The 17,163-nt window shown below is 53.6% G+C and overlaps 1 protein-coding gene across 1 annotated transcript; it reads right to left on the bottom strand.

Moving 5' to 3' along the window:
- Window positions 1–581: 581 nt before the first annotated feature.
- On the bottom strand, window positions 582–16,529 carry CSRNP2 (cysteine and serine rich nuclear protein 2). Its single transcript, XM_004583216.4, has 5 exons — window positions 16,375–16,529; window positions 11,540–11,776; window positions 10,344–10,603; window positions 4,678–4,974; window positions 582–1,803 (listed from the first exon to the last, which is right to left on the bottom strand). The coding sequence occupies exons 2-5, from the start codon at window positions 11,688–11,690 to the stop codon at window positions 874–876; spliced, it is 1,638 nt and encodes a 545-aa protein (XP_004583273.2). The 5' UTR covers window positions 11,691–11,776; window positions 16,375–16,529; the 3' UTR covers window positions 582–873.
- Between the last annotated feature and the right edge of the window lie 634 nt (window positions 16,530–17,163).

The following is a 17,163-nucleotide window of genomic DNA, read 5'->3' as shown; positions in this document are numbered from 1 at the left end:
TGAAGCCCCAGTCTTCTGGGACTGGAGGGGTTGAAGGGGAAGAGCAGGGTAAGGAAGCACGCATGACACGGAGTCATCCTCCCAGCGGCCTTCTCTCCTGTCGCCGCCCTCAGACAGTGCTCAGTGCTCGGCTGCCAGGGCAGAGGTGAGCCCACAGACCCCGCACCCCCAGCCAGTCTAGCTTTTCAAAGAAAAAGGATGACAGGAAAAGGAGAAAGAAAAATAAAATAAAAAAAAAAGACAAGTTGAACTCTAGTACCTAAGAACAAATGAAAAACAATTCAAGTTACAGAGCAGGAATCCCCAGTGTGGGGAGCAGGTCAGAGAACACCAAACAAGTCAAATATTAACTTATATACCAAACACGGAGTCGGGGAAGGCGGGCTACACAGTTTCAGAAATCCGAGAGGATTTGTACAGAAGCCCAGGCCCGCCTGCCCCCTCCTCTAGCTTCGGCCCCGAGGCATTGCCAGCTGTACTGTGGTGCCTGAACAGGCTGGCAGAGGAGCCAGTGAGAAGAACGAGCATGCGCCCTGTCCGGAGCTCGGCCGAGGCGCTCTCCCGGGCCCCTGCTGAGGTTCTCTGTGAGATCTTGGTGCTTTGTCCCATTAGCCCAGAAAGCTCCATGTTGGCCACAGTGTGGCCTCCTTTGGCCCAAGACTCTATGCCGGGGGGGAACTGGGATTGGTCTCCTTGGTACTGCTTCTCCTTTAAAAAATACTTCTACAGACAATCCTTTCCCTCCCATTCCCCAAAGACCCCAATAAAATAGCATGGGAGCAGCAGCTGCTTCTGCAGTTTTGCTTTGAAATGTCATTCGCTAAAATAAGGTAATAAATAGAGTGGGCAAGAGGCAGCGTCACCAGCTCCAGGTCACACAGCCAGGGGCAGTTCTACAGCAGCCTCTTCGGGGGACCGGTCCTCGTCCGGCTGCGAGGGCTTCTCCAGCCCACAGGCTTCTTCATTGTCTGTGCGGAAGGGAAGGTTCGAGGGGGACCAGGAAGGGCGGAAGTCTTCGTTGCCAGGCTCTTCGGGGTTACACTCTTCAGGCAGCAGTGCATCTCGAGAGGCTGTCTTCCCCACCTCCGATCTGTGGAGGGCAGGTGGGTCTGGGGGGCCACAGGCCACCAGTGAGGTAACTGGGACGGAGAAGACACTCACATCCTTCTCCTTGGGGAAAGAGGATGGGCCTTCTTCTGCACCAGGCTCTCCCTTCACTGCCAAGACTGGCCTCTGCTCCACCTGGTAATAGACCAGAGGCCCGCTGTTCAAGTACGACGGGTTGTTCACGTTCGCCGGAGAGGCAGCTGAGTGGTCCGAGTTCTCAGTAAAACACAGCACGGAGGAGCCGGGGGGCAGCTGGGCCTGGATGAGGATGGGGGCTGTGAGGCCGGGGCACAGCTCTTCAGGAACGGCCAGCGGCTCCTCAAGGATGCACACGCCCAGGCTCTCGATGCTCGAGTCCAGGCTGGCGCTGGAGCCGCTCGAGTCCTCCTCCTCCTTGAGCCGCTCTAGCTCCTCGGCACTCTGCAGGTGCATCACTGCCGTCTCGTTCTCAGCGATGAACTCCTGGAAGTCCTGTGTCTCGGAGCCCGGGGCGCCCGTCACACTGCAGCCGGCTGCAGCGGAGGGCTCCTCGTCGGGGTCCGCAGGGCGGTTCACCTGCCGCTTGCTCTCCAGCTCCAGCTTCATGATGGTGTGAAGGTAGTGAGTCCTGACTCGGATCGGATTAAACTCAATGCGCCCAGCCATGTTCCCACAGCCATCCCGGGAGCAGCCGCACGGAAAGGACATGCGATCCACCTGATGGGGCAAAGGGAGGTTGAAGCAAGATGAAACCCTCCCATCTAACACCACAAGCAGCAGACACAGGCACTGGGGCTGAGGGCATCTTATAGCAGCGAACCAACAATCTAAAACATGCCGAGTGAGCGGCCAGCCGGCGCAGCCATTACTGGATGCTCCCGGTGCTTCCTGCGCCAACTCAGCTAATTAGCAGGTGACCTTGAGACAGCCACCTCACTCTCCCCAGGGCTTGTTTCCTCCTTCAAAAACGAGATAAAAATTACATCAGAGGATCCTGCGGTAGAAAGGTACCTCTCTCTGGATGCTGGCAGTTCTCAGAGTAAAAGGAATCTATCTCAAGACTTTACCAGAACCTACACGGGTCCCTGAGAACAAGGGGCTGGGCCGCAGCCTCTGCAGTGACCACGTAGGAGAGGGAGGGGCCAAAGCAATCCATTCCAGGGAGACAGAGCAAAGGTGTCCCAGATTGCTGAGGGAATAGAATAAAGGAGTACGGGGCCAGCTCTTCCCGGAGGGTCAGCCGGGGGGGGGGCTCCAAGGCAGTTCCCCAGATAACTAACATGCAGGCCAGAGATAGCTGGAAAGGAAGTGCCTTCTCTTCCCATCTCTTTTTCCTACCCCAAAAAGGAAAACACGTTAAAAATGCAGGTCAGGAAATAAGCATGTACAAATGGGACTGTCTTCCTACAATATCAACTAGGATGCGTCTCCCTCCCAGGTCCCACAAGGCTTAGGAGCGCCTCCGCTCTGCATGCAACAGACTGCAGCTGGAGAAGTATTATCTGACCAAATCTGCTACAGCTGCTTGTCCCCTAGCTAAAAACAAGGCAGAAATAGTGGGTTAGGAAAAACACAGCCTAGGGACTCAGCATCCTCCTCCGAGAGTGTCCAGATTCCAGGCCAACTCTACTCTTTGGGACAGCACTGCCATTTTCCGTGGAAATGCATCTTTTTATAGGCTTTGTATTGGATGATTTCTATCCAATTGTAGGCTAATGTGAGTTTACATTATTTATGCATTTGAAAGAATTAGGAAGAGAGATCTTCCACTGTTTCATTCTCCAGATGGCCACAATGGCCAGGGCTGGGACAGGCTGAAACCAGAACCCAGGAGCTTCTCCAAGGTCTCCCACATGAGTGGCAGGAGGCCAAACACTTGGGCTATCTTGCACTTCTTTTCTCAGGCCATTAGCAGAGCAGCTGGGACACAAATCAATGCCCACAGGATGCCAGAGTTGCAGGCAGCTGCTTTACCTGCTATGCCATAATGCTGGCCCTAGAAATGCATCTAAAAGAACTACCTCTTATCTAAGCCTGCATGATGGTGAAATCAGCTAATCCTCCACTTTCAAGTGTCAGGATCCCATATGGGTGCCAATTCATGTCCCAGCAGCTCCACTTCCCATCCAGCTCCCTGCCTGTGGCCTGGGAAAGCAGTCGAGGACGGCCCAAAGCCTTGGGATCCTGCACCCGCGTGGGAGACCTGGAAGAGGTTCCTGGTGAACCAGTAGATGGAAGATCTTTATGTTGCTCCTTTTCTCTGTAAATCTGCATTTCCAATAAAAATAAATAACTCTTAAAATAAGGACCTGGTTGGGCCTGGCACGATAGTGTAGTGGTTAAAGTTCTCACCTTGCACGCCCAGGATCCCATATGGGCGCCAGTTCTAATCCCAGCAGCCCTGCTTCCCATCCAGCTCCCTGCTTGTGACCTGGGAAAGCAGTCAAGGACAGCCCAAAACCTAAGGACCCTGCACCCACGTGGGAGACCTAGAAGAAGCTCCTGGCTCCTGTCCTTGGATTGCCTCAGCTCTAGCCGTTGCAGCCGCTTGGGGAGTGAACCATCAGACAGAAGATCTTCTCTGTCTCTCCTCCTCCCTGTATATCTGACTTTCCAATAAAAATAAATAAATCTTTAAAAAAAATAAATAAGGACCTGGCGCAACAGCATAGCGGCTGAAGTCTTTGCCTTGAACATGCTGGGATCCCATATGGGCGCCAGTTTTGTTTTTTTTTTTTTTTTAAAGATTTATTTTATTTTTATTACAAAGTCAGATACACTGAGAGGAGGAGAGACAGAGAGGAAGTGGAGCTGCCGGGACTAGAACCAGCGGCCATATGGGATCAAGGCGAGGACCTTAGCCACTAGACCACACCGCCAAGCCCTGGGCGCCAGTTTTAATCCCAGCAGCCCCACTTCCCATCTAGCTCCCTGCCTGTGGCCTGGGAAAGCAGCTGAGGACGGATGGCCCAAAGCCTTGGGACCCTGCACTCATGTGGGAGACCCAGAAGTAGTTCTGTGGTCACTTGAGGAGTGAATCATCAGACAGATCTTCCTCTCTGTCTCTCCTCCTCTCTCTATATACGCCTTTCCAATAAAAATAATAAATCTTTTCAAAAATCTTATTTTACTACATGTTATCACAAGAGAAGGATCCCTCTTATCTTCCAGGAAGCCATGGGCTTAGCTCTGCCAGGGATGATCCTGAGTTACAGGACCTGAAAACCATTTCCATGTTCACAAAGCTGAGGTAGAGGTACTCTAAATGTCTGCAGATAAAAATCTAGGAAGCATTTCTCTGCTTTATGTCAAGAATTCAGTTGGTATTAACTACACTAGGTCCTGTTCTTGCTTCTGCTGACATCTGCTCACTGCCTTCGAGGTGTGCGAGATACAGAGGAGGAGACAGGTATCTTCACAGCCTAAGAATCCTGTCACGCCTGTTTGCTCTGTTAGCAGAGGAGGGCTGTGAAACTGGACATGCCGAGCCATGGGGCATCCACCAGAACACACAGCCAGCCATGCTCACTGGCTTCCACAGCACACCCCAAACCCTGCTGCAGACACCCGACTGGGCCAATGGGGCCTTACCTGGCATTTGATCCCAGCCTGGCTACAGGCACATGCTTCTGGGTCACAATAGAGTCGACAGTCACAGCCACACTCCTCCCGCGACAGGCGGATGGCGCGGAGTTCTTGCTTCTCCTCAGCGTCGATGCGGTGCACCCCAGATGCCCGCAGCAGGGCTCGCCGCCGCTTCGTGGGCAAGGGCTGCAGGAAGAAGTAATCCTCCACCTCCATGTTCTCCACGTCAATGTCTTCATCGGAAACATCATCCAGCGTCAGGCCGTCAGCCTCCACGGACTCCACCGTGCCGTTCTTGGTCAGCTGCCCAGAGACAGGAAAGAGCATCAGCGATGCCCCACAGGGGTCATGCAGGGCTCCACGGCTCCCTGAACTTCCCCAGACACCCTGGACTCTGCCCCACCCCCACAGCATCCACCAGCCCGCGTAGCAGCTGAGTGCCAGGAATGTGGCAACTCAAACACGGAAGTTTTCAATTTTATTTGATTTTTACTTGAATTTAGATAGCCACATGTGGCTAGCTGACTACCTTATTGGAGGATGCAGTTCAAGAGAGTAAATCCAGGGTGGGAAGCAAGGAAATTTCAGCTAGCCCTAAAGTCACTAGATCTCCATGCCTGCGGCCACACCATCCTGCCCTCTATCAGCTGATACACACATCACCTGGAATGTGCACAGAACCTGCCATCAGCCTTCATGCTGCACTCCACACAACTTAAAGAGTCTTCTAGCAGAAGCTACATTCAGGTAGGTGCAGTACAAGACTACCAGGTGAACCTGGATCGCCAACTGTGAACCACGACTTGTGTGGGCACAGAAGAGCTTCCTTTTGTCAGAAAGAGGGCAAAGAGCCAAGGAACAGCTATCAGAAAGTCTTCCCAGCCAGCCCAGCGCCTCCTCGCAGGAACCTGACTCCAGGGCAAGCTGTACACGGGGTTGGGTGGCAGCGGAAGAGCGAGACCACAAGGCAGTGGTCTGCGTGCTCTGGGCTGAGAGGCCAAGAGTGCCTGAAGAGGGAGTCTCGGAGGAAGGGACATGCTGCAGCCAAGCCATGGCAGAACACATTCTGGAAACCCACTAGAGAATTCAGGTAAAGAAAATGAGGCCTCACACTCCCTCGGGCTCTGGAAGCTGCTGGCAGGAGGAAGGCGCTTGGTGGAGATTTCATCAGACAGCCACAGGCAGTGCTGGGAAAGGAAAAGCTCCCGAGAGAGATGTGATGCAAGGTGCCTGGGGAATTGGCCTGGCTGCTTTGTTTGTTGGTGCTGTGCTGCTGGAGAGCAGGACAGGAGGGCAGCTTCCAGGCTCCTGAGCCCGGGAGACTAACTTGCTGCTGTCCAGGACCCCAGGGCTGCCCACCCCAGCAGCCCTTCCAGCCGTACTCCCAACGGAAAGTGAGCCAAGGTACAACAGCTGGAAACTCACGGAGGTTATCAGGGATCTTCAAAACATTTAGTTCATTTTGGTGCAAAAAAACCCTTGAAATCCAGACAGTTTTTTTAAACCCCTCATATGCATGGATGCCAAAAATTATTTGCACCAAAATAAGCATTCTTAAGAACCTTTTTAAGTTTGAGAGACAAAGACAGCTTCCATACATCAGTTTGCCCCCTAAGTGCCTCCGATGGCCCCCGTCAGGCAGAAGCCAGGAGCTGAGACCTCACTCCAGCTACCCAAGTAGGTGGCAGGAACCCAGCTCGGGGAGCCATCAGCACTGCCCCTCGGAGTCTGCATCAGCAGGAGGCTGCAGTCAGGAGCCCCCTTGGGCTGGAATCCAACCCAGGTCCTCAGACATAGAACGGGGGCATCCTAACCTGCATCTCAGCCCCCAGGCCAAACGCCCAGCCATCAACTTATGCTTTCATTTCCCTTTTCCCACAAACCTTGTGAAGCAGCCTCCTGTGAGAAGCTCATGTATCAGGGTATGAGTGGAATTTTGGATCAGGGAGGAAGGAGTCTGCTAGTCAAAACCAGACAGCATTGTGACAATTGGCTATGCTCTGGGACCAAAGCTAAGAGTCCCAATCATTACCTTGTGATTGCAAGATTGACTTATTTTTATGATCGTTACCATTTGTGAGCATGAATGCCATCTGGATAAAGTAAAATGGTAAAAGTACTACAAAATTATAGGTTATAACCATAGGTGGCTAAAGTTGCAGAACGCCAAAAGGCTACTGGAGCAAGAGTCTGAGAGGAAAAGCAACTCCAGATGCCCCCGAGAAAGGCTTGTTTTTTTTAGAATTTTTTTTTTTTTTTTTTTTTTTTTTAAAGAATTGTTGCCTCCCTCTTACAGTGCTAAAGCAAGGAGCTTTGTTAGGCCAGAACAGTGACACTGCAGACTAATCCTTAGCCCGCTGGTACCAACATCCAATATATGTACGTATGTTGCCAGTTCGAGTCTTGACTGCTCCACTTACTGATCCACCTCCCTGCTTGTAGCCTGGGAGGGCAGTGGAGGATTCCAGGCCCCCATACCCATGTGGGACACCTGGAAGAGGCTCCTGGCTCCAGTCCAGCTGTGGCTGTTGCAGCCATTTAGGGAGTGAACCGGCAAATAGAAGACCTCTGTCTTTCTCTCTGTATAATTCTGACTTTCCAAGTAAAATAAAATAAATCTTAAAAAAAAAAGGGGGAGGGAACAGGAATTTTCTGTGAAAGGAGTAGACCGGTTGTGGGGAAAGTGAGGCAGGGTTGCCTCTTCACAAATACGGCTGCCTGAGACGCCATCATGGCTGGGGTTCACCAGACGTCGTGCCAGTAACCAGGAACCCTCACCTGGCTCTTAGGTTCGCCTGGCTTTATTCCTGAAATGACTACCAGGGTGAGAGGATGGAATAGCATCCTAATTTGACAGTTCATTATTTGTAGAGACAAAATGTGAAAGTTTTCTTCTAGGAACAAAGATGAAGGGATTCACTGCGACTGATGGGCCCACTGTTTATTTGCCCAGCGGTTGCCACAGCAACAGGACGGCAATAGGTCAGTGATGGAATTCCTCGGAAGAAAGGGAAGCCTGAATGTGAGTTGGAAAAACAGGTGGTGGCTTTAGACGCAGGCTGCGGGGAGCAGACACAGAGCTCCCAGAGAAAAAGGAATGAGACCTGGGCTGTCTACACCAGCCACACCCTCTCCGCCTTACCCCACTCTGATGTATCTCCCCGACAACCCTTGAAAGCCTGCAGCCGCCTATGTTAATACAGGCCCACAAGAAACCTGGCCTGCTGCTTCAAATTTGGAGCCAGAACTCGGGAGGGGGGTGGAATTTCTGAGGTCTGGTGGCTGTTCCTGCTGTGCTGGGTCAAAGGGAGGCTCAGCCCCTTGCTCTGGTGCTGCACAGAGCGTTAGACAACTGCGATATGGTATGACAGCTGTTGTCCTAGGAGCCTGGGAGTGGGGGAGAGGTAAAGACTGCAAGAGCCTGATAGAGGACATGAAAGATTCAGCATCTAGTCTGTGCATCAGGTCAAGGGCATCACGTAAACTGGAGCACTGTCAGTCAAGGGCATCACGTGACGTGGAGCACTGTCAGTCAAGGGCAGTGACGTGACGTGGAGCACTGTCAGGTCAAGGGCATCACGTGGAGTGGAGCACTGTCAGTCAAGGGCATCACGTGGAGTGGAGCACTGTCAGGTCAAGGGCATCACGTGAACTGGAGCACTGTCAGGTCAAGGGCATCACGTGGAGTGGAGCACTGTCAGTCAAGGGCAGTGACGTGACGTGGAGCACTGTCAGGTCAAGGGCATCACGTGAAGTGGAGCACTGTCAGGTCAAGGGCATCACGTGAACTGGAGCACTGTCAGTCAAGGGCAGTGACGTGACGTGGAGCACTGTCAGTCAAGGGCATCACGTGACGTGGAGCACTGTCAGGTCAAGGGCATCACGTGAACTGGAGCACTGTCAGGTCAAGGGCATCACGTGACGTGGAGCACTGTCAGTCAAGGGCAGTGACGTGAAGTGGAGCACTGTCAGTCAAGGTCAGTCACGTGACGTGGAGCACTGTCAGTCAAGGGCATCACGTGGAGTGGAGCACTGTCAGGTCAAGGGCATCACGTGAAGTGGAGCACTGTCAGGTCAAGGGCATCACGTGACGTGGAGCACTGTCAGGTCAAGGGCAGTGACGTGACGTGGAGCACTGTCAGTCAAGGTCAGTCACGTGAACTGGAGCACTGTCAGTCAAGGGCATCACGTGAACTGGAGCACTGTCAGGTCAAGGGCAGTGATGTGAAGTGGAGCACTGTCAGGTCAAGGGCATCACGTGAAGTGGAGCACTGTCAGTCAAGGTCAGTCACGTGACGTGGAGCACTGTCAGTCAAGGGCATCACGTGGAGTGGAGCACTGTCAGGTCAAGGGCATCACGTGAACTGGAGCACTGTCAGGTCAAGGGCATCACGTGACGTGGAGCACTGTCAGGTCAAGGGCAGTGACGTGACGTGGAGCACTGTCAGTCAAGGTCAGTCACGTGAACTGGAGCACTGTCAGTCAAGGGCATCACGTGAACTGGAGCACTGTCAGGTCAAGGGCAGTGATGTGAACTGGAGCACTGTCAGGTCAAGGGCAGTGATGTGAAGTGGAGCACTGTCAGTCAAGGGCATCATGTGAAGTGGAGCACTGTCAGGTCAAGGGCATCACGTGACGTGGAGCACTGTCAGTCAAGGCTAGTCACGTGACGTGGAGCACTGTCAGTCAAGGGCATCACGTGACGTGGAGCACTGTCAGTCAAGGGCAGTGACGTGAAGTGGAGCACTGTCAGTCAAGGCCAGTCACGTGAAGTGGAGCACTGTCAGTCAAGGGCATCACGTGGAGTGGAGCACTGTCAGTCAAGGCCAGTCACGTGGAGTGGAGCACTGTCAGGTCAAGGGCAGTGATGTGACGTGGAGCACTGTCAGTCAAGGGCAGTGACATGAAGTGGAGCACTGTCAGTCAAGGCCAGTGACGTGAAGTGGAGCACTGTCAGGTCAAGGGCAGTGACGTGACGTGGAGCACTGTCAGGTCAAGGGCATCACGTGACGTGGAGCACTGTGCTTTCTTGGGTCCTAGGGATTGCAGACCAGGACACTTTTGCGTATTAAAGTTTTTAACTTAAAAAAATCAATTATCTTGGGAGTGTTGGGAGTGTTGAAGCAGAATCCTTAGCAAGCCGCTTTGATCTCTCTGGTAGGCACCTCCACCACAGAAGTGACTCTTACACAGAGATGTGACTCCAAATTTGAGACTTTTCATTATGAAAATTTATAATCTGTATATGCCAAGAGCAGCAGTCACATCAAAATTCCATGGCGTTATGACGAGGTGTGAAGCCCAGAGGTTAAGACGCTCACCTCCCACACTAGAATGCCTACTTCAAGCCTGAGCTCCAGTTCCTGACTCCTGCTTCCAGTTGACACAGGCCCCTGGCGGCAGCAATGCTGGCTGCATGACTGGGTGCCTGCCACCCACCGCCCCGAAGGCCCAGGCTGAGTTTCCAGCTCTGGCCACCCCTCACCGCCCTGAAGGCCCGGGCTGAATTCCCAGCCCTGGCCCCTATATCAGGGAAATGAACTAGCAGATGGGAGTTCTTTCTGTCTCTCTCTCCTTCAAATTAATAGAAAAAAGGAGAAAATCAAAGGATCTCCCCATTTCCGCTCTTTAGCTTAGCACATGGGCACTCAGCCCCCAAACCCCTCAGGCACCTTCATCTTCTTGGCATGGAGTTTTTCCTCCTTCAGGTGCTCACGCAGAATCTCACGATGGTTCACCTCCTGCTCTTGAGCAAACTCGCAGAGCGTGTAGCTGCGTACAGAGTTATGGCGCTGCGCCATGCCCAGGGAGCTCCCGCCCTGGCTGGGCACACTGGTGAAACCCTGGCGCCGGGCAAAGTAGTACACAGTCACCTGGTCAAAGCGGACATTCTTCCTGCGCAGCTGCTTCTGCCGCTTCAGGATGGAGGTGGCTGTGGAGGAAGCAGACAGGTGCCGTGAGCCAGGGATGGCGGCTGGGGGACTCCTCTCCATCTAGGCTCCAAACTCTTCCTCATGTCCTCCCTGGACCCTGAGGCCTTGCTAATGTGTAAATCCTGCATACGCTGTCGGGCGAGCTCTGGAGCCTCAGCTGGTTCACACCCCTGCCTCCCAGCGCACTTCTCCTAAAGAAGTGACCATAAACTCTATTTTTCGACATCAGACAGGAAGAGGATCTCTAGGTAAGCTTTTCAGAATAGAACAACCTACAGTGACTGCCGCGAAAGAGTAGCTACTAGCCACATGTGGCAACTTACATTGAGGTTCATTAAAACTAAGTAAAATTGAGACCTCAATTCCTCCATTACACTAACCATCTTTCAGAAGCTCAATAGCCACAGATGGCTAATGGTTACTAGTGGGCAGTGGCAGGCAGAAAACATTTCTATCCTAAATGACTGACATCAGGGGGAGGCAGTTTTCCTGTAAAAGGGCATATGGTGATTGTTTTAAGGACGTACAGGCCATGGGGTTTCTGCTGCAATGGTCGTTCCACTGCTGCGTGAAAACTATCAATGGGTGTGACTGTGTTCCAATAAAACTTTATTCACAAAGACAGGAAGTGGGCCAGATGTGGCCTATGGCCAATCCCAATCTATAATCATCAAAAGTTCTTTCCAAAAACTGAGCCAAAAAAAAAACAAAAAAAAGAAGAAATCTGGAGTTGCCCTAGTTGTCTAGGCAGCAAATATCTGTGTCCTGCTGTAGCTTAACTACAATCTCCTGGAGTGTTAAGGGAACTGGATAAGGGAAGGGCAGATTCTTGGACTCTTTAATCAATCCTCTCTAGGGACTCACAAACCCCAGGGAGCTCCCCCCCAGGGCTGCCCGGGGAGCCCAGGTGCAGGCCAGGGGAGCGGCTCACTCACGGGTGAAGCTGGCAGTCGTTGGAGGGTTGAGGCTATCGCAGCTGTCCGCGCTGTCACTGCTGCAGATCTCATCGTCCGAGTTGGACACGGAGGAGCCCACATCCACGTCGTCAAACTTCCTCTTGAGGCCCGAGCCCGGGAAAGCATCCATTGGTGTCAAAGGGGATTCCTTGCGGAGCCCACCACGTCGGCCCCACAGCCCCAGCTCACCACCGGCCAGCCAGGAGCATTAGGAGTCTGCCCAGAGGAAAAGAGGAGTCAGTGGCCTGGCCTGAAGACACAGCTCTCCACTGAACCGGCTCTCTGACTGAAAACCAAGCACCTGACTGAGCCCCGAGGTCAGGCCACTGCTCCCATTCGAGCCAGCAGTCTCCAGCTCTGGCCCCTTCTGCCCCTGCACTCTCAGTCACTCTTAGGATAACGAGATGAGCAGCCACAGCGGCACCTTCCCAAAGGCAGGCAGGCAGGCAGGCCTTGCTTCCAAGCCAGCTGGGCACCAGGCTCCTCAACCCGGGGAGAAGAGTGGCTACTCCTTGGACGGCACAGGAGTGCTCGCTCAGGATCAGAGGCGGAACAGGCTTTGCCTGGACCCAGTCTAGATCCAGTGATTATTCCCAGTGATAACACAGCCTACCACTTCCTAATGTGTGTGTCTTAACTACTCTGCTTCCATGGATAGGAACAGCTTGCACATGGCAATTGGGCTAGGAGCTTTTCATGTACTATAGAGCGCAGAGAAGGCTTGGAGAAAACCCAGAATGCAGGATTTTACAAACCTGATTAGAAAACCTACTGTTTTCAAAATATTTTAGAGGGCAGAAAATCCTTGGAGCATTCCCTGGGAAATACTGGTTGCAGGCTCTCAATTGTGAAGGACACTGGCAGCCCGGGAAACCCTTCACCCACATCTTCACAGGCGCCAGCTGTCTAAAAATGGTCAAATGAAGCACTAAGCCACAGACCCAAGATGAGTGCGCGTGCCGGCTTCCAAACCCAGACGCCTCCCCAGTGTCCCAGCCACCTAACTGAGGCCTCACTGCCTCCATGCAAGGAAACCGCTGCCCTCTAAAAGGAGCCCATCCCGAGGGGCAGCCACTGCCAGAGGGTGACAAGTGACTCCGGGCGCGTGAGCACGGCAGGCTGCCACACAACTGAGTCCACAAGCTTTTCTCCTCCTCTGCCTTTGGACAGAGGTCCCGGAAGGACACGAATCGGCTCAGCAGAAACGCGCGATGAGGTATGGAGCTTCCCGAGCTCGGCCACAGCACGGCCAGAGCCTCCCAGACTATGATCTCACGAGTGGCTAATTACACAGCAGGAATAACAACACTGGCCCGGGGACAGCAGGGCCGAGGCACTGCAGGGCTGCTCCCGCTCAACACACCGGGCCACACGGGCCACACAGGCCACACGAGTTGCCTGCCCCCGAGCTGCTTCTCCGGGTGCTGCCTGCGGGAAGTGATCTGCTTGCTTGTGGAGCAGCACCGCCAGGTCCACCAGACCTCCTCGGCACTTCCTAGCCTGTCTGCCCAGAGCTCATCAAAATTCCGCGTTAAATCCGTGAGGCACCTAAGATGCCTCAGCTAGCGTAGGTCTCAGACAAGCACATTCCTGAAATAAATTTGCCCAGGGAGGGGAAAAAAAAAATAACCAAGTACTTGATAAGAAACGTAATTAAATTTAAAAATGAGCCCAAAGTTGGCAGTCTGTTTCTCAGGTTACTGCTCTCACCATTGGAGGTCACATTCTTTGGGCATGGTTAAGACTGAAGAGAGCCAACGGTTGCTTATGGGTTCAGAATTAGCTGGATTTAAAAAACCTATGAATTGCCCAATCTTTGTGTTCTATTATGGGAGGCAGGGGAGCCTGCGATTGGACAGCAGGAACAGAAGAGAATCATGTCGACGATTGAATTTCATCTCTCCCTTTCAGTTCATAAAAGTTTTACCAGGCACAAGAGAAATCAGACTTCACTGCAAATATGCTTCAGAAAGGGCGGAAGCCTGCTTCCTTATTTATTATTATTATCATTATTATTCTTTTAATTTGAGAGGCAGTGAGACAGAGAGGGAGCAACACACACACAGAGATCCCATCTGCTGGGATCTGCAATGACCTGGGCTGGGCAGGCCTCAAGCTGGAAACTTCACTCAGGTCTTCCCCTGTGGAATGAGGATGCCTACACTGGAGCGTCACCACCGCCTCCCAGGGCCGGAGCAGGAGCTGAACCCAGCGATCCCATGAGGGCAACGCTACTGGTCCCACTTCCACTCCAGCCACTCACGGGAAGTGGCTTTGTCCTCCTCCTCCTCCCTCCCCAGGTGTCCCTGGGCTCCCTCAAGCCCCTGTCTCTGTTTCTCTCTGAAGCTCCCCATAAGGTTGGGTCTGGCCCAAAGTCACCTTTATGACTAAAATCCTTCCTGTGCTCACCCAGCTGCCCTTTCTCTTGCGGGCACTGTTTGTGTGTGGCTAATGGCTGCCGGCTGCTCATTCTAATCGCCTCCTTATTCTCTGCATCTTCCCCACTTTTACTTCTGGGCAGTGAGAGGAGGTAGGTAAGAAAGAAAATAATGAAAAGGATGTGCAGCCTAGGAGAAAAACACGTGTCTTACGCGATGACAGAACAACCAGATGTGTGGTTACGTGTAAGTCACTGCACGCTGACCTGTGATCTAACTATTCCATCAACTTGGATGGCTCCCTGGAAAATCCTCCTGGAGACTGCACAGCTCCACTTCTCTGCCCTCCCTGGGACCTACCAGCATCCCATTTCCTGCCATCAACATCGCGATTTTTAAAAATCCGTTATGTAAATCCAATGTAATGTGACACTTTCAGCCAGCTCTCCCTGTCCCGCTCCCTGGTGTGCACCTGACCTGTTAAGGATGTTTGCTGGGCACCAAGAACAAAGCTCCTGTCCACTTCCGTTCTGCCCCGAGGGAAAAGCTCTCTGCCTCTGCAGCAAGTAGTAACAACTACAACAGGTCTGTCCTTTGACAGTGATACATTAACGTCCTTTCAAACCACGCCTGGGAGCCAGTCATTCTCACCTCCCTGGACTAGTCACTGGCAGCAGGTCAAGATCTGTGTTGAAGAGACGCACATGTAGGTCACATGGCAAGCCCTTAAACCCACAGAGAAATAATCAAGGTGAGACTGGAAATGCAGGTCCTAACTGACGGTTAACTGTCAAAATGACCACCTCCAACAACAAATGCTTTGGGAGAAAATAAAGCAAGCCTCAATAAAAGCTTTGAAATGCCGGGAAACGAAAGGTCAGCTGACATGGACTACATGCCCCGGGATCCTTCCGCAAGTGTTTCTAGCTGGATCTTCCCAAAGGTATACGAAGCAGTTCAGAACCACACTATGGAGAAGATTTTGGGCCAGCACTAAAGAAAACAGATCTTCCACGTGATTTTTATTATTCATTTGTGGGTTTTTCCAGGCCTGTAAGAATTCTTGTAACCACCAAAACCAACAAACCAAAGAACCTTCCATACGTGAGACTCCCAAGAAGGACTTCGCAGGGGAAAAAAAAAATCTGGAGGCAGAATTTATTTGCAAAGTTTGTTATGTAAACCTCTTTTTAAAACGACCCCAAAATAGTAAGACAAGATGCATTTTACCAAGAAAGGCTCCCCATGACCACACACACACTCTCCCGCTGGACCTAACCTTCACCTGAAGCAGGACAAGGGGCCAAACCCTTCGCCAAGATCCCCAGGGCTACCCTCCACTGGCTAGGTTACCCATGGGGGCTGGCAGCTGAGCGCTACCAGAACCCTGAACACTAGGAGCTGCCCCGTTGCCATCTGCACGATGCACCTGCATACACTTTGACTCTCAGCGATCCACCTGCTCGTGGGGCCATCAGGATCAGGACCTCAATGTGTGAGTGGAAATGCCCTTGAGGCTGGGGATCCAGAGAAAGCCCCCTCCGGGCCCCAAGGTGACAACGTGGCTTCCATGTCTAAGCTGCCACCATACGGAGGACATGGCCCCTTGTGGGAGAACTAGGACATGATGCTGCACTCACCCTCGAGGCTGCCCAGTCACTGATAACACTCTGTCACACACACAACATCCTGGCTGTGAAGGCTGGCAAGACGAAAGCGCATAGAGAGAGGGGAAAATCGCAATCAACTCTGGATTTACCCTGAACTGAAAAGTGTAGGGCAAGGGGACAGTGCTTTCTCTCGGGGATAACTTCTAACGCTGTCTGCTGAATGACAGCGTGTGTGTGTCACACTAATCCTCTTGAAAAGCGAGCAACCAAAGCCACAGTGCTAAAAGAGATGGATGGCAGTCAGTTGCGTGTTTGGGCCTAAGGGGGAGGAAAAAAAAAAGGATAAAGCGAGCCACCAGGGCAAGAGATGCTTTCATTTCCCCCCACACAACGCCAGGAAAAAAAAAAAAATAGGGGTGGGGGAGGGAGGCAGACCTCAGGAAGCGAGGCTGCAGGGGCACGTCAAGTCACCGGTGCCCTTAAAGACCCCTGCTGAAGGAACCCTCCCCGACTGCTGCTGTAACCTTCCGGAGCTCCTCACACTCATCCCTTCCTGCCTGCTACTCACACATTCCCAACCACTCCTCCCACATTTCCAACGATACCCCCCCTCCATCCTACATCATTCCCAACTCAGCCCGCATCCTCCATCCTGCCGGCTCCCAGGCCGCCCAGCCACCCCGGCAGTCGGGGGGCCCACGTCGGCGGAGCCCCCTTCGCTCCCAGCGCGGCGCCCCAAGCGCTCGGCCCCACGACCCCTCCATCCGCACGGCCGCCCGTGGAAGGACGGGGCGGCACCCTCCGCCCCGCACCCCAGGCCCATTACCGGCCCCGCCGCGGCTGCCTCCTCCCGTGATGGTCGCAGCCGCCCCCGCCGCCGCCGCCGCCCTAAGCCCGGCTGGGAAGGAGGAAGGAGCGAGCGCGTCCCGGGCGACGGTGGGAGGAAGCTCCCGGAGCGGCAGGCGGGCAGGCGGGCAGGGCGGCCGGCGGGCGGCGGGCGGCTCCGGCAGCGCGGGAGCCCCTGGCAGCACAGCCCAGAACCGCCCCGGCTCCGGCTAACAATAGGCTCCGGCCGCAGCGCTCCGACTCTTATAGGCGCCGGCACGTCCCGGCCGAGCCCCGAGGCAGGCTGGGAAACAGAGTCCCGTGCGCCCCGCACGCCCCCGCTGCATGCCGGGAGTTGTAGGCAGCGAAGACTGCAAAGCTGCCGCCGGCCGCCCCTGCAGGCTCCGCGCGTCTGCGGCAGCCGAGCCGCAGGCTTTGCAAGCGGCCACCAGGCCTCTGGGCTCTAGATAGTGAAGGACCACACGCGAATCCTCCTCTAACGCTCCCCACTTCCTGGCTCGTACGGTGTTAGCAGAACGATCTGCTGCAGTCAGCCACGGCTAGGAACAAGCAGCATATTGAATGATCTACTTTGTGTGTAGGTATGTGTAGGTACCTTTCACCTCCACAACCCGTTCTGAAGATGGTAAAGGGAGACTAAGAAGTGGGACCTAGGGTGTGCTGTGTCAAGGGCACGCAGCCTTGGGGTCCTATCTCGTCCCTCACTGTCTGCCTGAGGGCTGGATCACTGCTACCGCCCCCTCCCACACTTCACCTCAGCCCCTCGGCC

Source organism: Ochotona princeps, chromosome 15 (genome assembly GCF_030435755.1).
Source record: "Ochotona princeps isolate mOchPri1 chromosome 15, mOchPri1.hap1, whole genome shotgun sequence".
NCBI lineage: Eukaryota > Metazoa > Chordata > Mammalia > Lagomorpha > Ochotonidae > Ochotona > Ochotona princeps.
This window is presented reverse-complemented; position numbering and strand designations above follow the sequence as displayed.